This window comes from Eriocheir sinensis, unplaced genomic scaffold (genome assembly GCF_024679095.1).
Source record: "Eriocheir sinensis breed Jianghai 21 unplaced genomic scaffold, ASM2467909v1 Scaffold1640, whole genome shotgun sequence".
In the NCBI taxonomy this organism is placed as follows: domain Eukaryota; kingdom Metazoa; phylum Arthropoda; class Malacostraca; order Decapoda; family Varunidae; genus Eriocheir; species Eriocheir sinensis.
Window position 1 is genome coordinate 9,968 of NW_026111007.1, and position 22,533 is coordinate 32,500.

At 47.4% G+C, this 22,533-nt stretch overlaps 3 protein-coding genes across 3 annotated transcripts; 1 reads left to right on the top strand and 2 right to left on the bottom strand.

The window, feature by feature from the left end:
* The first annotated feature begins 570 nt into the window (after positions 1 to 570).
* Positions 571 to 9,859, top strand: LOC126990434 (glutamyl-tRNA(Gln) amidotransferase subunit A, mitochondrial-like). The gene is made up of 10 exons (XM_050849040.1): positions 571 to 708; positions 1,289 to 1,468; positions 1,734 to 2,027; positions 2,664 to 2,759; positions 4,092 to 4,293; positions 4,997 to 5,167; positions 5,324 to 5,584; positions 6,053 to 6,144; positions 7,130 to 7,371; positions 9,712 to 9,859. Exons 1-9 carry the CDS (start codon positions 704 to 706, stop codon positions 7,362 to 7,364), a joined length of 1,536 nt encoding a protein of 511 aa, XP_050704997.1. The 5' UTR covers positions 571 to 703; the 3' UTR covers positions 7,365 to 7,371; positions 9,712 to 9,859.
* LOC126990430 (zinc finger protein 184-like) lies at positions 7,571 to 14,454 on the bottom strand (the record flags this gene model as incomplete). Its single annotated transcript, XM_050849038.1, has 5 exons — positions 7,571 to 8,636; positions 9,720 to 9,837; positions 10,043 to 10,167; positions 10,680 to 11,984; positions 13,096 to 14,454. Coding segments are annotated over 5 exons (3,378 nt in total), but the record flags the coding sequence as incomplete, so codon positions are not given.
* Positions 14,447 to 18,861, bottom strand: LOC126990432 (heterogeneous nuclear ribonucleoprotein A1, A2/B1 homolog). Its single transcript, XM_050849039.1, has 3 exons — positions 18,837 to 18,861; positions 18,184 to 18,586; positions 14,447 to 14,572 (listed from the first exon to the last, which is right to left on the bottom strand). The coding sequence occupies exons 1-3, from the start codon at positions 18,859 to 18,861 to the stop codon at positions 14,464 to 14,466; spliced, it is 537 nt and encodes a 178-aa protein (XP_050704996.1). The 3' UTR covers positions 14,447 to 14,463.
* Positions 18,862 to 22,533: the final 3,672 nt, after the last annotated feature.

A 22,533-nucleotide genomic window follows, 5' to 3' on the forward strand; every position in this document is an offset into this window, starting at 1 on the left:
CTCTGATCCTTTCGTGTGCTTTACAGATTATCGTACCTAGCACATTGTATTTTCCGGTTTCTGACCTAAAACTTGTATACAAATATCAGTTATTAATGGTTTTATAAATAGTTTTGATTCACTGTTTTATTTTTTGTTATTTCGGCAGTTTTTGACCTGAAACTGATGAATGCAAAGTCCTGAGTACGACAATCTAACGTCCCCGAAGGTAACCCTGGCCCAGCTGATCGGCCTGGTGCTGCAAGAAATACCTCCTCGCAGAAATAGGTCGCTCTGCTGTCCACTACGCATGCGTATTGCGGCATACACAGCAGGGAAACATTTTAATTTGCCTTATTTTGTCCTAGTTAGTCTACCTGTGATTTTTGCGATGGTTGGTATTGCCCGTAAGAAAACAACACACCAGACCAACAGACCAAACAAGCAGGAAGTGAGTGAACATCTAAAATCTACCCTGTTCGTGTGCTATAAAGCCTTCTCTTCAATAAAAAGTGTTACTAAGATGTCTTTGCCGTACATTGGAGCAAAACTGAAGTAAACGATGGCGGTGAAATATAAATCAAAGTAATAAGCAAGTTAGCCCTCTGTGCGAGCTATTTTGCGGCTGCGAGATGATTCCCGCAACACCGGCGTGGCGGCTGCTGGAGCTGGGCTTGACGCAGCTCCTGTCACTCTATTTTTGTTTGGCTGAATTACAACGGCCATGAGGTGAGTCTCGGCGCTTGTGTATTCCTGTCACCTTACTAACACTATTAACTATATTGTTGCAGCCCGGGAGGTGTGTGGGTCGCCCTGTGTCACTACTGGAGCCAAGAGAAAGGGGGACAAACTGGAAACGAGACACTTTTGCATGGACATGAAAATATAGACATCGCTTTTATAGTTATTGTTGTAGATACTCATATTTATACTCATGGATACTCATATTCATACTTTTAAATACTCATACTCAAAGATACTCGATCATACTTATAGTAAAAAAAATGCACACAATCATTACTTGTTGTCTTGCCAACAGTGTACTGGATTTAATTTCAATGAGTATGAGCACTGGTCGTTTTCAAGCTGTATTTAGCATTAGTTAGACCTAATTAATTATTGAATAATGAATTAACAACCAACAAGCTACTGTCCCTGCCCCTCTGGATTGGGAATTTAGCTCCACTGGCTGTGGTGGTTCAGCTTGGGTCAGTTTGGCTGCTGCAGAGGCAGTACCTACACATAAACATGGTGTTGGTCAATATATATATATTTAACATTTGGCTTATTATCTGTTTTTCCTCCCCAGTATGGGTGTGCTGGGGGGCAGTGTCAGGGAGGTGGGTGCCAAGCTGAAGCAGGGGGCAGTGACTGCCATAGAGGTATGTGAGGCGGCACTGCAGCGGCAGGCAGCAGTGGAGCCGCTGCGGCCCTTCATCACCCCCACCCAGGACAGAGCCAGGCAGGCCGCGGCACAGGCACATCAGAGGTAAGACTGGGCATTAGATAAAGACATGGAAAATCTAGAGAATAACACCATGCATAGCTAGAGAGTATTAGCATAGTACTGTTCTGCTATGCTGTACTATGCTTACCCCTCACCGAAGACACAGGGAAGACTGCCACACACTTTTTTTTCTCCATTTCCTCTTCATTCACATTTCCTTGTACCCCAACAGCACTCCCCTCCCTATTAAGCCATATATAAGCCCCTCACCCATCCCACATCTCACCCACGCCTCTCCCTCACCAAGGTATAAGGAGGGCAGGCCGCTTGGGGCGCTGGACGGCATACCAGTAGCTGTAAAAGACAATTTCTGCACCAAAGGCATTCCCACCACCTGCGGCTCCAAGATGCTTCAGGGTTACACTCCACCTTACTCCGCTACCGTGGTGGAGAGGCTGGAGGCTGCCGGGGCTGTGCTGGTGGGGAAGACGAACCTGGATGAGTTTGGTATGGGGTCTGGGACGATTGACTCGGCATTTGGCACTTCCAAGAATGTCTACCGCTCGGGGATTGAGTACGAGCTGGAAGGTGCAGAGAAGAGGTGCGTGTGTGTGTGTGTGAATGTGTGTGTGTGTGTTCTTACCTGTTTGTGTTTTTGCAGGATTGAATCAAGCTTTTGACATCCTTTATATTCTTTTTTGTGTGTTTTACAGGACCTAAGCTATTCTCGTTAGGTCAGTTTTCCATATCTACATTTGCTGAGCCTTTCTTTACATTTGGCATTGCTTCCATCAGTTATTCATTCATTTAGCGAGTGAGTCAGTTAGTTATTCAGTCATCTAGTCAGTCAGTCAATCAGATATTAGGTAGTGAGTGAGTTATTCAGTCATCCCACCAGTCAGCATTTCATACATTCATTCATTCAGTGAGAGGAAATAAATTAGTGAGCAAGGGATTCATTCACTCAGCCATTCATCTCCCAGACCTTCTTCTCCTGTAGCTATCCAACTAGTCTGTCAGCTTTTTACTCAATCATTCATTCACCCAGCTAGTCATTCATTCAGTCAGTCACCAGTCATCCCCTACCTTCACCTTACCCTATGATTATCCAGCCAGTCTGTCAGCTTTTTACTCTCATTTATTCATTCAGTCAGTCAATTACCTCACCTTCCTCTTCCTCTGTGGTTACCCTGTCATTCAGTCACCCAGTCAGCCCATCATCCCCCTTCTCCCGCAGGTACCCCGTCTCAGCGCTGGAGGAAGGTGACTGGGTGGTGGCAGGCGGCAGCTCTGGGGGGAGTGCGCTCTCAGTGGCAACGGGAGCATCATTTCTGTAAGGACATGGTTTAGTTCACTCTTCCATTGGTCTATTTTTGTAAGGACATAGTTTCATCTTTCATCATCATCATCATCTGTTTAACATTAGGTTTTCCCATAGTCTCATGAGGTTAGATGGTCAATGATATGCTTCCAACTATTTCTGGCCATTTCCTTAACCTCTCTAATGCTCAGTGCTGCCAAATCCTCTTCAGCACACTGCCTCCATGTCTTCTTTGGCTGGTCTGATAGGCAACGACCTGGTACTTCCACCCAAACAGCCTTCCCTAATGCCTCACCAATCACCATCCCCCCTCTTTCTCACATGCCCAAAGCACCTAAATCTCCTTACTCTCAGCACTGTACACAGCTCCTTCAATCCACATCTTGCCACCTCCTCACTGGACACCCCATTCAACATTGCCAGATTATTGTACTCAGAGCCTCGTATTTACCGGTTTCTGAGCCATAGCTATTGCCAAAAAACACCAATAATTAACCATTTTGTGGATAACTATATACGAAGGCAAGTATTGGGTCGAGGAGGCAGTTTTTGGGTCAGATATCGGCAAACATAATAGGCCGAGTATGACAATCAGGCAACGTTGACCCCGTCTCTCCATGTCATCCCATCCGTATATCTCACCATTCTCCGATCACAGCCAACCAATAGATCTTCTAGCCTCTTCGTCAAAGCCCATGTCTCAGAACCATATAGCAATACTGATCTGATACAGGCTTCATATCAGTCCTCTATTCATCCATCATACTTATTTGTTTTAGGACAATTTTTAGTTCACTCTTGTAGTATACTATTGGTGAAGGGCCATTACTTACTTTACTTATTCCATGTACTATTTGTGTAAGGACGTTGCTTCATTCACTGCTCCATCATACTATTCGTGTAAGGACGTCATTATTATTATTATTATTTTTTTTTTACATCAAAGGTCACGGCTCAAGGGCAACAAAAAGAGTAACTACAAAAAAAAAAAAAAAAAGCCCGCTACTCGCCGCTCCCATAAAAGATAAAAGTAAAGAGTAGCCAAAAGAGAGGTCAATTTCGGGTGGAGAGGTGTCTTGATACACTCTTCCACTCTACTTCACTTATCCATCATTCTGTTTGTAAAGGATTTTCTGCCTATGTCCTTTATGAGGCTATGTTCATGACTATTCTTAATTGTTTTTTATAGTTGAATTGAATAAGTTTTAATGAATGATATTTGAGACGCACCATAACTTATATAATGGGCAAAATGTCACAAAATATATCTAACTTGTTTTTTCTTATCTTTTGTAATATGAACTTGAAGACTCACACCACCACCTTTACCCCACTCCACCACAGGGCCTTGGGGTCAGACACAGGTGGCTCGGTGCGTAACCCATCCTCGTACTGCGGTGTGGTGGGCCTCAAGCCGTCGTACGGGGTGGTGCCGCGCTGGGGGCTGGTCAGTCTGGTCAACTCCATGGATGTGCCGGGCCTGTTGGGGCGCCGCGTGGATGATGTGGCGGCGCTGCTGGGGGTGCTGGCCGGCCGGGACAAGAGGGTGGGTGGATGTTTTTTTCCTCTTTATTAATATTAGTTTTATTACTATTATTATTATTATTATTATTATTATTATTATTATTATTATTATTATTATTATTATTGTTATTATTCTAAGACGTGAAGCATTGTATTCATTTATCAATTCAGTCATTTCTACTTTTCTTAATTCAGTCTTCTATTCCCTCATTAATTCACTGCTTTACTCACCCATCCACCCACAAATCCACCCAGTTACTACAAACTCATCCACTTACCCACCCAATTACTACAAACTCATCTACTTACCCACCCAATTACTACAAACTCATCTACTTACCCACCCAATTACTACAAACTCATCTACTTACCCACCCAATTACTACAAACTCATCTACTTACCCACCCAATTACTACAAACTCATCTACTTACCCACCCAATTACTACAAACTCATCCACTTACCCACCCACATACCCTTTCTCAACCACTCCATCATGCTTCCTCACTCATTCTGACTCACACTCCTCCCTCAAACCCATCCACTCTCCCACCCACATTCCCTTCCCTGTCCACTCCATCATGCCTTCTCACCTATAACTCATCCCTCCACCTTCTCTCTCAAACCCATCCACTCACACACCCACTTAACCTATTCCCCATCCACTCCATCCCTCATTGTTCCTCCTTATCTATAACTCATCTCTCCTTTTTTTCTCCCTACAGGATGCCACCAGTGTAGATAGTGACCTCACATCCCTAAGGTTGCCTGAGGAGCCCCAGCTGGCGGGGGTCGTGGTGGGCGTGCCGAAGGAGTACCACCAACCTGGCACGAGTGTGGAGGTGGTGGAGGCATGGACTAAGCTGGCAGACATGATGGAGAATGCTGGTGCTGAGGTGGGTGGTTGTAGTGGTGGTTGTGGTTGTAGTGGAGATGGTGGTGTGTCATATCCATCCTCCCCTTCTCCCTCTCTCTCCCACTCAATCCACAGGTATATCCACACCAAAGACTCCATCCTCTCCTTCTTCCTCTCACTCTCACTCCCTCCACAGGTCCGAGAGGTGTCCATGCCCCACACCGAGCACTCCATCATCTGCTACTCCATCCTCAACCCGTGCGAGGTGGCGTCAAACTTCACCCGCTACACCGGCGTGGGTTATGGCCTGCGGGGGTCGGCCAGCCACTCCATGGAGGCCCTGTATGCCGTCACGCGCCAGGCCGGGCTCAACCAGGTGGTGCGGGGCCGTGTGCTGGCCGGCAACTACTTCTTACTGAGGGAGAACAGGAGGAAGTACTATGAGCAGGCGTTGAGGGTATGTGGATGGGTGTGATGGCGAGGGTGACGGGTGAGGTTGGGTTGATTTGGGAGGGTGAGAAGAGTGTGGGAAGAGAGGAAGATGAAGGGATGGCAGTGACAGTTAGGAAGTAGGCACTGAAGGTATGTGGATAGGTGTGATAGCGAGGGTGACAACGGTAAGATTGGGTTGGTTTGGGAAGCTGAGGAGAGTGTTGGGGGAGGAAGAGGAGGATGGGATGGCATTAGTTATCAAAATCTGGTTTGGTTGGTATAGTTTATTACATCAGATGAGGGAGTTAAGGAGTGAGGAGCTAAAAAGTATGTAATAAAAAGTCCCAAGTAATTGTGCTCTCCACCTGAAATGTTTTATAGATATAATTAGGCTCAGCTGTGCTTTTCAAGAAGGTAACAAGTTTATTTTTTATCTTGATTACAGTTATCATTTCCTTGTAGACGCCTCACTCTCGGGTGCTTACTTACACAGGTGCGGCGGCTCATCTGGCGGGACTTCCAGGAGGTGTGGCAGAGCGGTGTGTCGCTGCTGCTCACCCCCACCACCCTCACCCCAGCCCTCAGGTAGGTGCTATCCCCTGCCCCTCCAGACTGGATAAATATATCAGCTACCCAGAGATACACACGCACACATGCATGCATATGTCTAAATACATACTAAGGTTGTGGGCATAGCAGGATATTGCCTAGAGGTACACAGAGTGAGGTTTTGGGTACAGCTGATTGAGAGGTTCTCCCACACACTACTATGATCATTTCATGTCGACTGAGTTAAGAACTAAAGTGAAACATATTTGAACTTAACAGTCTGAGCTTTGGCTTGTACTCCACAGCTTAACCCGGCCGCGTCGGCAGACCCATTTTTGGGCTCCCGCGAGTCGATCCGCTGAGGTGGCGGACCCCGTATGGGGCTCGGCTCAAAACGCCTAATTCGAGCTAATTGTAGGCGGTGGCAGAATAGAGCAACTCACCATGCATGCCCTGGGTCATTGTGGTGGGTGAGTGATCTTGAGGTGGGGTTATTTGTCATAGGTGGTGCTGTAAGGTCATGGCAGACTGAATTAGCTATCCATACAGTAATCACTTGTCAAATTCTCTAAAGTAGACAACAAGCGACTCAGCTAGATGCCACATGTCACGAGACTGTTTATTTTGTAACAAACATCACCCAAAAAGAATGGAGTTTGAGAATAAGTAAATATTTTAAATGGCTTTACGGTTATGAGAGGAGTACTCTGATATACGTTCCATGCTCTTTTCTTTGTCTCAAAATGCAGTGTAATGTTGCCGTTTCTTGGCCACTTCTCAGCTTTCCCGTAGCCGAAGCCCACGGGTTAAGCAACCGTCTCCATGCTCTTTTCTTGTTCAATCCACATCTGCCATTTTTCCTCCCCTTCCCTAGATGTGTTCTCTGTTTCCCTCTTTCCCCCTCTTGCTCACTTCCCTACCTTTGTATCTTCTCACTTGTTCTGTAACCATTCCTTGTTGTGCACTCCATATTTTAACCTGCATCTGTCTCTATCTTTCTCACCCCTTTCCTTCCTTACAGGTACTCCGACTTCAGTTCCCTTGATAACCGCTCACAGACCGCCGCCCAAGACATCTGTACGCAGGCGGCCAACATGGCAGGCGTGGGGGCCGTCAGTGTGCCGGTGGGCCTGAGCAGCGAGGGGCTGCCACTCGCCCTGCAGCTCATGGCTCCCTGGGGCCACGACGCAGCCCTCCTCGCCGCCGCCAAGTGGATGGAGCAGCACGCGTGTTGTCCACGTCTGCGCTTATTGTAGTCTTCGGGTATGGTTATTTTATTTATTGGCTTGGCTTCTTCTTTCTTTTTGTGTGTTTATATTTATTTTATAGTTTTATGGCAGCTCAGGGGCCAATTTCTCTTCCAATTCCTCTGGTTGTAAATTTTAGATGTACATTTTCATCTTTAATCAGCTAGAGAAGGTTTGTCAATCAGTCGAATCAGGAGAGACAATAGAACTCAAGACTATTTTCAAAAAGTTTAATAAAAATATAATTCAGAAATATTATACATATGTACATAAAAGCAAGTGAGTGGAATGTACAAAGAGCAACAACAACAGTAATAACAGGAACCAGGCAGGCAGGCAGGCAGGCAATTAGACGGCCACTAGGGTGTTTGCCTGTTCGCATACACCACTCCAATCAGCAATCATACCAGGAAAAAATAACTCCTTTGGATTAACAAATGTAGAAGCAATTATAAACTTTTAGACGAGTTCATATCACAAACCAATATCATCCACATTCTTTGATCTTCCTGATGAGTACTAATTGGAGAGGTGTGTGTACAATAGGCAAACATAAGGACTGAGAGCCATAGAATAAGAGAGTTCAGGATCACAGGCACCATGTTGTTACCAAAAGAGCTGTGCAAAATTCAAACTGATGGTGATATAATAGCGCTTTTAGTGTTCTAGGCATCGTCAGCCTAGAACACAAAAAAACAATCATATCAGCATCAATTGGAATTTCATGAGGCCCTTTTGGTGACAACATGGCACCTGTGATGAAGATTGGCTGAAAAATCCTATTCTAGGCTCTGTGAGGACCTCCACCATCTAGTTTAGGTCTTCCTGAACGAATATAGCAATGCACTCCCCGTCCACCCCCGCCACTACCGCCGCATGGCCCCCAGGGAACGTTGTGGCCCCCTGCCCCCCCTCGGACAGTATCATGGTATCAGGGAGTGTGTCCTGCCCCAGAGTTGGCCCCACATCCCCTGCATCCTGGGACAGAGTTATCCTCTCCCCATGTATCCCCAGCAGGTCATCCCCAGAGTCCTTGGATAGTAAGGTAGCTTCATTTAGTGTCCCGGCAGTGTCCTCACCCATGGCAAGCTTGAGGGCGAGGTTTGGAGTGTCCGTGAAGGTGTCGTGGGTTGACATTGTAGTGGTAGTATTGGTGGGTTGAAGTTGGTGTTCGTGTTCATGGTCCTCTTCCTGGTGTTGCGTGGTGGTGTTGTCCTGCTTCTCGTGCTTTTTGAGGTGTATGCGCAGAGTTCCGTGCTGTATGAAGGTCTTCGGGCATATCTTGGGAAAACAAAAGACAGGTTACTAGTATTATTCTATATTGCTAATTTTATAAACTTTCCAATTGATCAGGTCACTTTAGGTGCATCTGCCTGGGACATTGTTGATTGGCTGTTGGCAGGTGGGGTGTCTGACATCCCTCACCCAACACAATCGAGTGGTTTCAGAAAATATTTGTTTAATCAACTCGTCTGTTACACAAAATAGTCAAATTTTGTTGACAGCATTGGATTGAGCAGTGATTGTACAACTCTAACATGGTTTTCAGAACTTGATAGTGTGAAATAACAAAGTAATTATGATGAGTAGAAGTCAGAGAATAACATTTGATATTTATACAACTTATTACAAATCCTTTCCAGTCTACTCTTGTATTGCACTATCTAAAATCTTTAAGTACCATTGTATTCAGGACTTCCACACCTAAATATATAAACAACTAATGTTATTCTCTAATTTCTACTCACCATACTTACATTATCTTCTATTCATTAAGTTTTGAAATGTTACAGTTGTACAATTACTTCATATTCCATTGGTGTCAACAAAATTTGTGTTTTCATGAGGCATCCAGAAGAAAAAGGACATAAAGGACAAGGTCATTTTTTACAATTTGCAGTGTGAAGAGCAGGCCACACACCCCTTGAAGAACAAAAATACAGGTTGCAAGGGAAAAAGCTACCCTCAGTGCACTGAATACAGAGTTGCTTTTTCCTTCCAACTTGTTATGTGTTTTTCCTGGGATGTTTAGGCTGCTTTTCCCAGTGCAAACCAGAATAAAATGCCCTTATCCTCTGGACACTTGTAACAGATGAGCTCAGAGAAATATGAATATTTTCTGGAGCGAGTGTGGAGTGATGAAGATCTCTGATGCTCCACCCCCAACCAACAGCCAATCAGCAGTGTCCTTACTTACTCAGCTAGGAGCCAGGAATCCAGCTCAAGTGAATGGATTATAGCTGTTGCCCTCCCCCCTTTTCTCTCTCTCCCAGCTCAGTGAGTTGTCACTCTACTTGACAACATCGTACAAGCATCTTTGCCACAACCTATACCACAACCCTCTCCCTCTCCCCAGCCACTCACAGGACACTTGTGGGGACGCTCGCCGGTGTGGACCCTCTCGTGGCGATGCAGGTGCGAGACGTGTGAAAACTTCTGGCCGCAGGTGAAACACATGTAGGGGTGTTCCCTCTTGTGAAGCCTGGATAAGAGAAATTTGTGCGTTAATTTCAACATTTTCCCTACCTACCATTCTCATACAGCAGTAGGGCAAATATCTGCAGTGAGATAAGTTTTACTGTACTGATAGGGGTGTAATCAATCAATGGGATGACATGCTTTGGTGTGTGTGTGTGTGTGTGTGTGTGTGTGTGTGTGTGTGTGTAACAGTGTAATACCAAGCTCACCTCATGTGGTATTTGTAGTCACTTTTGCTGAAGAACTCCTTGTTACACAGCTCACATGCATACGGCCGCCACCGCTCGTGGTCACGTTTGTGGTGCTGCCGCAACGATGCCAGGCATTTGTATGTCTGGGGGCACGCAAGGGAGAAGTTAGGAGGCAATAGTGATGGAGAGGCAGGTTAGGGGAGAGAGAGAGAGAGAGAGAATGTTAGGAGGAAGAAGAGATAAAGTTGCTAACACTGTGTGTGTGTGTGTGTGTGTGTGTGTGTAATTCACCCACCCAGGGCCTGATCACAAGCTGGACTAGCAAGGCTCATTAGTCAATCTCTGGGTACTGCCGGGACCTTCCCACACCACACACCCCGTCCCCTTTGCTCAAGTGGGGACAGTAACCACTCCTTGTCGGTGGAAAAATCCTGGCCTGAGTGGGGCTTGGACCTCTGCCTGTCAGTGTGTGAATCCTGGCAGCGCAGAGCTTTAACTAACTGAGCTACGGAGCAGTATGTGTATGTGTATGTGTGTGTGTGTGTGTGTGTGTGTCAGAGAGAAGAAAAAAATATTTTTGTTTATAAAACAACTTAAAAGTCTTCAATGAACATGACTCAATGCTATGAAAATACAAATAGGTAAGCACACCAACCTTGGGGCACTTCTGGCACTGGTGAATCTGGGGTGTTGGGTTGTGGTGGTCGCGGTGTTTGTTGAGGGTGGAGCGGTAGGCAAAGGTGAGGCCACACTGCTCACACCTGTACCTGTGCAGCGAGGCGTCGTGGGTGGCAAGGTGCTGCTGGAAGTTCCACTGCTTTGTAAACTTCTTCCCACAGTCACAACACTCCAGCAGGCCTTTCCCTCCCCTGGTGGTGGTGTTATTGTTACAACTCAGCCTGGCCTCCAATGCTGACTTTTTGCTGACCCCTTTCTCATCCTCTTCCTCTTCTTCATCTTCCTTCTCTGCTTTTATCACCACCCCATCATTGGATTTGCTCGTCGCTTCCTCTGTCTTTGGCTCAGTGAGGGTGCCTTGGGACAGCATGGGTGGGGCTGGGAGAGGGAGGATCTCAAGGGGTTCTTCATCTTCCCTATGAGGCTCCAGTTTGATGCTTTGTAGGGGCAGGGCAGGGTGGCTGGGAGGGGTGGGTGGGGAGGGAGTGTGTGGTGTCTCCCCTTGGCCCAGCAGAAGGGCGTGGTCGGGGTCCTGGGGTGGCACGTTGATCATGATGGTGTCCTCAGGGCGGGGCAGAGGTGGGGCAGGCTCCTCCCCCGCTAGGTGTTCGGGGGCATTGATCTGTAACACTTGGTCCAGGCCCGCCCGGCAGCCCTTCTTCATGACGTAGGACACACTCTCCCCCTCAGGCGTTATGTACATAACCAGGTACTCCTCCTCTTCTTCCTCATCCTCCTCCTCCTCCTCTTCTGTTTCTCCCTTGCACTCCCTCTGAGGTGGCTGGGGCCCTGGCAGGGTTATGGAGGTGGTGGGAGCATCCTGTGTGGTGGTGGAGGCTGTGGTTGTAATGGTGGTGGTGACAGCAGCAGTGGTGGTGGTGTTTGTGGTGGAGGCAGCATCTTTGGTGCGGAGGTGCAGCATGATGCTAGAGTTCCGGTGCTCCTCCGGGGTGAGGCAGGCGTGGGTCTTGACCTCGGCCATGGGCACCACGCGGCGGCAGGAGGCACAGTGATGCTGGCTGTCCCTGGGGTGCTGCCATTCCTCATGGGCTACCAGTTCTGCCTTCACGCTGAACTGTGCCCCACACACTCGACAGTAGAAGCTGCGAGGGGCCGCCCCGCGCTGGCCCCGCAGGACACGCCCTGCCTCCCTAAGGGTCAGGCTCCTCTTGTGGTCGAGGCGGTAGTGGCGGCGGAGGGCAGCGGCAGTGGACACAGAGGCAGGGCACAGTGGGCAGGACCCTTCCTGGTGTGTGACGCGGTGCTTGTGCAGCAGTGTCACCTGTGGGAGAGGGAGGGTCAGGGGTCATTGGGGAAGGACAGTTGTTTTGGACTTACTAGATGACTATTGCTTTTAGGCCTTAGTGTACTACAGAGTGCTGCTGTTCCTGTGAGCAATAAAATGTTTGTGCCTATCAAGTGTACACACAACCCCGAGGAAAACTTTGTATATATTGTATTATTTTGTATAAATATACTGAATTGGTGTGTAAATAATGTACAAACTGCTGAAATGTGTCAGTAATAAAGAAATGTGTTTATTAGGATATGTTTTGCTGTATCCTGAAAAATGAAGATCCTAAACAAATGATTAGAAAATATAGTAAGATTTTAAGAATAAACTACATGCAGCTATACTGAAGCAAAGACAGTTTTGAACAGATCAATTATGGTTCATCTTTGGACACTTGAAAACCCTGTGAATATGGCTTACAAAGTTTTAAAAAATGTAACAAGAAATCAACATTGAACAGTGGCATCGATCTAAAGTCCAACCAAATTGTCGAGTCTGTTTGGGCGGAGGCTCCAGCGGGTCCATTTCTCCCCTCTGCTCTGCCACACAGTCCCAACACCTATTTTTTCCTATCATATGTTACCTTTACCTTACGTATGAGAGGAAGAGATAGGTGTTGGGACTGTGTGGCAGAGCAGAGGGGAGGAAAGGACCCGCGGGAGCCTCCGCCCAAACGGACTCGAACATTTTGTTTAACTATAGTAAAAAAAACTTGCTTGTAGGACTGCAGGGCCTGTATCTATGAAGCCTCAGCTACTTTATAGACTCACAGCAGCTCACAAAGCTTTACATCTTGGTGACTAAGACTTAAGAAGTGCTAGGAGTTGAAAGAAGTAGCAAAAGAGGTTTATGAATGCAGGTTCTGACATTACATTACCCTCTGCTACTTTTAACAGTTCATAATGGCTCACAGGGTCTTGTGTCACTAAGAGTAACTGCCTTGTGAGTCACTAAGAACCACTGAAACCAGCAAAGAGGCTTCATGAATACAAGCCACGACGAATGCACTCCTGCTCAACATGAAGCCAACAAATGTTCTCTCCTCTGACTGGAGGCCTTGTAAGGGGGGGCTGGGCAACTGATGGGGTGTGGGACATGCCTGTTTGAAGCGCTTGCCACAGATGCTGCAGACGTAGGGCTTGGCACCGGTGTGGAGGCACTGGTGGCGGATGAGGTTGGAGGAGTGGCTGAACTGCCTGCCGCAGACATCACACACCTTGGTCTTGATGCCCAGGTGGAGGTTGAGGTGCATCTTGAGGTCATAAGGGCGGTAGAAGGCCTTGGGGCAGAGAGAACAGGCGAGGGGCCGCTCCTTGTTGTGGACGGAGCGGATGTGATCCTCCAGCACGAGGCTCTTGCGGAAGGTCAGGGGGCAGCTGGGGCAAGAGAAGGGCCGGGCCGCCCCGTGGGCTCCTAAACGGTGGGTGCGCAGTGCCGCGGCAGACTGGCAGGGATGGCGGCACACGGGGCAGTGCCAGGCATCAGGGCCGCGGTGGGTCTGCAGGTGGCTGTGGTACTGGCGGCTGGACCTGAAGCGCGCCTCACAGGCGGGGCATGATAGGCTGCCAGATGGGGCAGTGCGACGCTCTCGCCGGGGCGGCATCAAAGAGTCGCGGGTGGCCAGTCGCTCCTCGAAGGTACTGCAGCTGCCATCTTCCTCATCTTCTTCCTCTTCCTCCTTGTCTATCTCTCCTTCCTCCCCTCCCTCCCTGCTCTCCTGCGGCTGCTGGGTGACCCGCCGGACACGCATCACCTTCTGTGGGGCGTCGGCCGGCCTCTCCACCCCGCCCAGTCCCTTGTCCTGGCCCGGGTCAGTGCTTGGGTCTGCTGCAGGGGTGGTGTTGTCCTCCACCTTGAGGGGCCCCACTGACAGCAGCAACACCTGTTTCTCGGCCTGGCCCACTTCTTCCTCCGACCTGTCCCCGGGGCCAGGCTCCAGTGCAGAGTGCTCTGGGGTGGGCGGGGGCCCCACCAGTACCAGGTCCCCATAGGTGTGGGAGGTGTAAGGGGCAGGCAGGGTGTGGAGGGCCGAGCCATCCGCTGCATTCAGGGTGATGGTGTGGCCCTCTGGCCCCTCCTTGTCCCCCTCCTCCTCCCCTTCACCCTCCCCCTGAATGTAGATGTAGGTGATGGGCTCCCCTCCCCCCGCCTCCCCCACCACCACCAGCTGGCCCTCTCGCGGGGCACCCTTCACCCCAGCTGTCAGCCCTGCCTCCCCGGCCTGCAGCACAAAGTTGCCGCCAGCGTCCAGCGTGGCGTAGGTGATGGCAGCATCAGGAGGCAGAGGGGCAGCGGACCCAGCCCCGTCCTCCTCCACGGGGCACAGCAGTAGTGGCTCCCCTGGTGCACCTTCCTGCAGGGTCACCACTGTGGCCTCGCCCCGCCCCAGGGAGAGGTGGGGGGCTGTGAGGCTGCTGGGGCCCAAGGCCAGCAGCCCCCCAGCACCCACACTGTCCCCCCTCCAGGTTCATGGATGGCCTGGCCGGGGCGTCGGGGCACTGCCGGACTCAAGGTGACTCAGGTGGCGGCCATCAGGGGAGGGGTGAACACCTGGCTTGTGGAAGCACACGACACACCTGAGGGAGACAGGGTTGGGATGAGTACCTGCACCACTGCACACATCAGGGCCTGGAGGCTGGCTGGCTGCCCCACCACACACTCACCACCAACCACTCCAGAATGTGTCTTGGCTTAGTAAGTGTAATGTTTGTCACATAAGTTAAGTTTATTGGTACATTATGGATTTAGTCTGATTTCTGGTCAATAGTAAAGTGAAATTAAAATTTGGGGAATACCCTTAGCTGCATATGGCCTCAGTGCTCACCTCCATCAAAATATGCCCTGAGTCTGTGGTGGGTAAGAACCCATCAACCTGGAACACAGGGTGGGTGTGACATCTGGGTTACCACGGTTAACCTTTCCCAGGTTTCCTTAACCCGGGAACGCAAACCTTCAGTTTTTGTCACACATACACAAACCTGGGGTGTAGCTAACCCCATTTTCGGATCGAGAAAAAACACGTTTCCTTTCAAACAATTGTATTTTTGAAAAATTCCACAGAAATTAGCCTCCTTCCTCTTCATTTTGGTTGTTAAAGTTACTTGACTCACTAAATTCTTCTGGTCTAAAAAAAAATAATGGAAAAATACTGAAATTTCAAGTTTTCCCAAAAATTCGAGATAAAAATTCAAATTAAATAAAAAAAAATTCTTTAAAGAAACAGGTACCAAAAACACATACCTGGGGTGGTATGCACCCCAGCATATCATAAAGTGGGGTGTCATGCACCCCATAACACACATGGCACATAGTACAAAAACACTAACGTGGGGCGTGCTGCACCGAAAAAAAGAATAACATCAACAACAGAAGGAGCACCAAACACACACGTGCACCACCTCCAAGAGCAACCTTCGGACCAACCCGGCAAGGATCGCTGAAGAGCTGTGAGCTAATGCAGGAGAATTGCCAATGTTTTTTTTTTTTGTGGGGTGGACAGCACCCCAGGTTTGTGTTCCCGGGTTAAGTACCCATTTACCAGCCAGCCTTAGAGGGAGCATGATCAGCTGGATGGGTTGTAAGCTGACTGCCTGGTTAGTTGAGATTAGTGTTGCCATATATATCCCTCTTCCCACCTTATGAAGTAGCTACTCTAGTGATGTCATGTACCACATGTCTTCTAACATTAAAGCCTCTTGGAAAACCATAAGATACTGGTAGTGTAGAGATCAAAACAAGGGTGAAAATAGTGATGAAGTGTGTGTGCAAACCTGCGTGGCTCAGGAAGGCAGAGTAGCTCAATGCAATGAAATGTGGAAGCACAGGGGGGTGGAGTCCCTCTGTGGGAGGTTAAATATACCTTTATCTGTCTTTTGACTAGTACCTTGGGGGAGGGGGTTGATGGCAGAAAAGCTTCTCTGTAGGAGAGAAAATGAACACTTATATACTGGATTTTAGCTGTGGTGAGCCGTGGTTTTTGACCAATGCGGGACGCTACGGGGCACTCTGCTGCCCGTGGCTGTGTGGGCTTGCATACATGTTTCATGGCTATCTTCACACTTGTTTTATCTCTATACTCTTTCCTATGGTTGTCTGGGAGGTTTGAAGGTTAGTAGATGACATTTATGACTAAAGAATAGCAGTGGGTTAAGTAGAAAATGAGACATTGGCGCACTGACAAAACCAGTCTTTACCTACTGTTTTAGAAGTGAAAGGTTACTCTCAGGGCATTACTCCACTCCTTCACTAGCCTCACTCAAGGGGTTGACAATTTTTTTACAACTTCTCAATGTGCTCTTCAACATATCTTTATACTGTTTGTCACATATTGTTTGTTTCTGCAATATTTTTTTTGTTCAATAAATGTAGAGGGGTTTGAGGGGGGCAAAAAACCCATAGCAAGAACATTGGGGAATTGAGAGGGGGCAAAGTATTTTGATAACTAATTAATTTGGTAGGTAAAGATTAGTTTTAGTACCATGCCAGTATTTCATTACCTACCTTATGAAACATCACTAGCTCTTCATATATTTTTTCAACAAACGTTCAACAACCACGGAAACACTTTCAAAATCCAATTCAAGGACTATTTATTGTTGAAAGTAGGGGATAATATTTATGAAAGCGTAGCCTCCTCTGGCGGCGGCCGTACCGTCGCATGATCATGAAAATAGCTACTTAGAGGGTTTAGGGTGGGGGAGCACATTTAAACTACTCCATCCAAACTTTACGACCTGCTAACAGGGGGGCTTTGCCCCCATCGACCCCCCATCTAACCAGGGGGGGCTAAGCCCCCACTGGACCACCCTACATGTATATGCGACTTATTTCTGCGAGGAGGTATTTCTCGCAATACCAGCTGCCGCTATAGGAGGCTACGCTTTCGTGACTATTATCCCTTATTTTCAACATTAAATAGTTCTTGAATTGGATTTTGAAAGTGTTTCGATGATTGTTGAACGTTTGTAGAAAAGATACATGAAGAGCTAGTGATGTTTCAGAAGGTAGGTAATGAAATACTGGCACGGCACTAATACGAATCTTAACCATTTGGTATTTAATTGTAACTCATTCCATTGTGTGTAGCATGGCGATGGTTGGCAGGAAATGGCAACTCAGAGCAAAATATGGCATGGTTGGGCATTTGACAGTGGTAAGATTAAGTGTAGGAAACAATTACCATCTCAGAAACAAATAATCTGCAGTGTAAACAGTTATAACAAAAGGCAAATAGATTGTTATGATCTGTTTAGGAAAAAATGGTGGTTTTGGCTGAGGTCATCTTCAAGCTAGACAATTTTTGTCTCACAGTGTATATCTTGTTGTTCCGAATCTTTCCTTCTCTATATATATCTTTCTCAAATAGGCGCACCTAACATCACCATAACCGATCCAGGATTCAGGATGTTTCCTAACTTATAGGCGGTAGTTATAATCATATTTCGTAAAGAATCCTTATAACCAAAAACAACGTAACTAAAATTAGGAATATTCTATTTCTTTAACAGAACATTGAATAAACAACAGAACAATAATGTGAAAATACGTATATATTTTATTTGGCAAATGTGGCCTGAGGCAGCAGCGCACGCCATTTTGCAGGCATCAGATACCTTAATAAGCATATTTTTACTGTGCAAAACAGGTGATGCCACTTATTGTGACTTTTGAGTATTAACCTTTCAGATGGGCCGCCCTTCTGTTGCCATATATGTCTTCAACTAACATTCAAATGTCCCGGGACACCACAGGAATAAATGCAGAGATCAAAACAAGTGTGAAAATAGCCATGAAATGTTAGTGGGACCCACGCTGCTGCAGGTGTCGGAGCAGCCCACAGCGTCCTCCAGCAGCCAGAACCTGCTCTTACCTATGGAGGGGCTTCACCCCCTGACTTTCTGTAGTTGTTGAAAGGTAGATGAATACTATTACATGAATACACGAATCTCATAATGGGAGTGCTTTGGCCCCCTTGAAGCCATGTTTCCACAATGTGTTGCCCTGAGCTGCTCCGGTGGCAGCGATGGTGTGGGTCTGCCCGTGTTTGATGACTATTTTTGCAATTGTTTTCAATCTCCGCATTCTTACCTGTGACTTACCAAGGGCTTCAAAGGTTGGACAAATATGACATGAGGGAAGTTGGTCAGGCAGGAAACAAGATGCCGGCCCATCCATGACATGAACCCACCACTGGGGGCTGGGTGTGATTCTGGAGGAATATCCAAAACTGTCCTGGTAATAAAGCATCAAGGCCCCATCATGAAGGTCCAGGGAGTGTGACGCCCCACCCACAACACACCTGTCGGCGCCCCCCACCCAGGGGGGAGGGGGGGGCGAACGTCCCCGCCAGGCAACACTGGCAGGCAAGACTCGCGCCCCGCCAACGCTGCCGCCCCGTCCCCGCGAGACTCGTGCCGCCCCGCCCCGCCCCGCCACGAGCCTGCACGCCCCGCCACGAGACTCCGCCGCCCCGCCCCCGCCCCCCGCCTGTGCTCCCGCCCCAGCAAGCCCCTCCGCCAGGCCCCCACCCCCTGCTGCGCCCCCCTCGCGCCCCGGCCCCCTGCGGCGGGGCGGGGCAGTGTGTGGCTCACCTCTCGGGGCAGGCGGCGGCAATGGTGGCCATCAGCTGATTTGTGTCAACTGAAAAACTTTCCTTACTTCCATATTTTAGGTTATCAAAATAATATCTAATAGACTTTTTCCACCTCTAAGCAAGTAATTAGAGGACAAGTTTCTTGTTGTATCTTTTCTCACCATTATCTATATTATTTGGAGCTTTATTTGATTGTATTCAGCACCATAGAGTTATAAGCTAGAGTGCGCGTCCACATATCAAGTGACGCCGGTAGCCCCTCGCGGCGGTCATGTTACTGCGCCCAGGTCTTCCAAAACAGACTGACACCCGGTTTCCTGATACCATTATTGGAGACTAAGAAAAAACTGTGGCCCCTATCGTCTTTCTGAGAAAATTATGCATCAAATTAGCATAAATCTTCAACAACAATGAAAAATCAGACATACGAACTTGAGGACCACCGTAAATAAAGTAGCACATAAACATTTTCTCACACTTATTTATCTTTGATTCAAACCAAAGGAAACCTGAGGAAGGTAAACTGTGATACCCTGGGCGTCACACCTGCTCTGTTTCCCGCGGCAATGGCTTCTAACCCACCACAAATTCAAGGGCCAATGCGGCGGAGATGAGCACCGAGGCCACGCGCACCTCCAGCGTATGCCCCAAATTTTTCTCAGCCTCAACTGTACTGCAAGACAACTAGGTAAACACACACACACACACACACACACACACACACACACACACACACACACACACACACACACACACACACAGGTAGAAATTTTTCATTTTTTTATTACGAAATCAGAAATAAAACCCGACAGTTCCTCTTCCTCCTCCTCTTCTTCTTTTTCCTCCCTTCACTCCTTCTCCTCCTCCGCCCTTTGACCTCCGTCCTGTCCCGCCTGACCTTCCCGGCATGCCCTTACCCTCCGCGGCTTTGTTTACCTTCAATACTTAGTTGTTTGATTTTGTAGGGTATATGATTTATGAGGTGGAACTTTACGAAACGCTTTTGAAGAACTGAGAACCAGTCTTAATAAAAGGTCAGTAGGTTAGACAAACAGGATCTTTAATTTGTTTCGTATGCCGTGTTGTGAATCCTTAATTTGTGGCTTTCAAGGTAACTTACTATTTTGTCTCTAGTTATGCTCTCGAGTAGCTTATGTCAACTACTGATTTTTTTTTTTCACCCTTGCACTGTCTCCTCTGCTGTAAAAAAAAAAAAAAAAAAACTATTAGGCCTGTAAGTACCCGGTTCTTTTCCGTCTTCTTTCTTAAAAATCGGTGTTACGACAGCGATCTCCCAATCAGAATGTTATCAAACCCATCGTAACCTTAGTACATCTATTTAAAATATGTGAACTTGGGCGACGAAATGTTTTAAAATACGACCCTATATATATATATATATATATATATATATATATATATATATATATATATATATATATATCTATATATATATATATAGATAGACAGCCACCACACAACAAACACACACACACCCACACACACACACACACACACACACACACACACACACACGCACAGACAGATAGAAACACACGTTACACAGCAATATGCCACCTAGCACACACACACACACACACACACACACACACACACACACACCGGTGACACAATGATATACCACATAACAAAAACACAACACTTCCGTCTCGTTGGTAGGAGCAGGAAGCGGAAAAGCGAGAGGAATGTGAGGGATAGAGAAGGTCGCGGCAGGCCGCTGGAAAACACTCTCACTCGCTGGTATTTTAATATGTCCGTAATAGAGACGAGAGTGACTAGAAATATTCTGAAGCACCGTTGAAAAGACGAAATTGTTAGCCACGCATGGAAAAGTACGGGTGGGGAATATCTTCTTGTGGGAAGTATAAAAGTGGACGAGTGTGAAAGTAGAGGCAAGTGTGTAAATAAAGATAATGTGTGAATACAGAGAAGAGATCAATGGATCTACGAAACGATTCAGAGAGAGAGATCACAAGAAAAAAGGGTTCATGGTACAGAGGAAGGGTCAAACTACCACCAGGATCATAAAACTACTTCTGGAAATGCCCACAACTCCTACGAATGCCTTGTCAAATATGTGTTCTTGGGCGGCGAAATGTCTCATAATACGACCCTGTGGCATACGATATAGCTGCGCGTGGCCGTGGTGTTCATCTCCGTACCACTGGTCCTTTAATTAAGCCTGTGGTTGGTGAGAGCCCAATACCCCGGGACACAGGGCCAGTGAAATATTTGGGCTACCACGGTTTACCTTCCCCAGGTTTCCCCAGGTTTCCCCAGCCCGAAAGGAAGGATTGACAGCTGGGTGGGCTGCACGCCATTACCCAGGGCGGGATTTGAACCCAGGCCCGCAGACTCGTAGTTATTAGCGCTAACTGCTGCAGCATGGAGGGTAGGCGGTGGCTGAGTGGTAGCGTGCTGGGCCCACATTCACCGCATGATAGACGACGGCGTACACGTAAAAAAAAAAAAAAGATACAAGAAGAAAAAAAACTAACATTTAAAATCTCCCTTCCCAGGCCATTCCCTTGAGATTAGTTCCAATAACACATCAGTCGACCGTTTTCCCTTTGTATAATCACACTCTGTACTGCCTGGGGGTTGGGATGGCATGCTCCTCCCTTCTCCTTTGTTGTTTTACTTGCAACAATAAACTATCAATCAATCAATCAATCAAGAACAAAATCTTTAAACAACAACGACAACACGCAAAAGGGAGTCAGTCAAATTGTTAAAGTCTCCGCGTCAGTCGTGCGTTCATTTCCTCTCGTGGCCTCAAGGGTCAAAGAAACGGTAAAGAGGAGCGGGGGCCCCCAACTAAGGGCTTTGCTGCTGACCTCCACGGGGCCACACACGGGTATGGAATGGCATGGTTATGGATGGGAAGGGAAAGGAAGGGAAGAGATTGAACGATATGGGGTGGGATGGGAAGGGAAGCGAAGGGACGGGGAGAGAAAGAAAGGGAAAGGAAGGGAAGAAATAGGACTGGATGGGAGGGGAAGGGAAGCGAAATTAAGAGAAAGGGAAAGGAAGGGAAGAAATAGGATTGGATGGGATGGGAAGGGAAGCGAAATTAAGGGTCGGGGAGAGAAAGGAAGGGAAAGGAAGGGAAGAAATAGGATGGATGGGATGGGAAGGGAAGCGAAATTAAGAGAAAGGGAAAGGAAGGGAAGAGATAGGCTTGGATGGGATGGGAAGGGAAGCGAAATTAAGGGTCGGGGAGAGAAAGGAAGGGAAGAGATAGGCTTGGATGGGAGGGGAAGGGAAGCGAAATTAAGGGTCGGGGAGAGAAAGGAAGGGAAGAGATAGCATTGGATGGGATGGGACGGGTTTCGTTATGTAGGGAAGGAAGCGGATGACGTGCTGCGTATGAATTTTAATCACATGACAACGGGATGAAACAATAAAACAAATAAACAAACAAAACTCAACCATACGCTTTCTAAGTAAAAAAAAAAGTATTCTCACCATATTAAAGGAGGAAATTTTAAGACAACTCTATTACTTCAATACTACCACAGCAACTCCTCCTCCTCCTCCTCCTCCTCCTCTTCCTCTTCCTCTTCCTCCTCCTCCTACTACTACTACTACTACTGCTACTACTGCTATGGGGAGTGTGTGATGACAAAGCAGACAGCAAACGTTACATATCATAAAACGTTCCACGAAAGGTTGATAAAGAGAGCGCGGAAGAACGATCGATGGACACACACACACACACACACACACACACCTTTAATATATTGCCAACAAATCGGTAACCTAATCTACCTTAATTGCTTCTCAGGTGCCAATGAGAGAGAGAGAGAGAGAGAGAGAGAGAGAGAGAGAGAGAGAGAGAGAGAGAGAGAGAGAGAGAGAGAGAGAGAGAGAGAGAGAGAGAGAGAGAGAGAGAGAGAGAGAGTAAAAAAAAACATCTTGCAT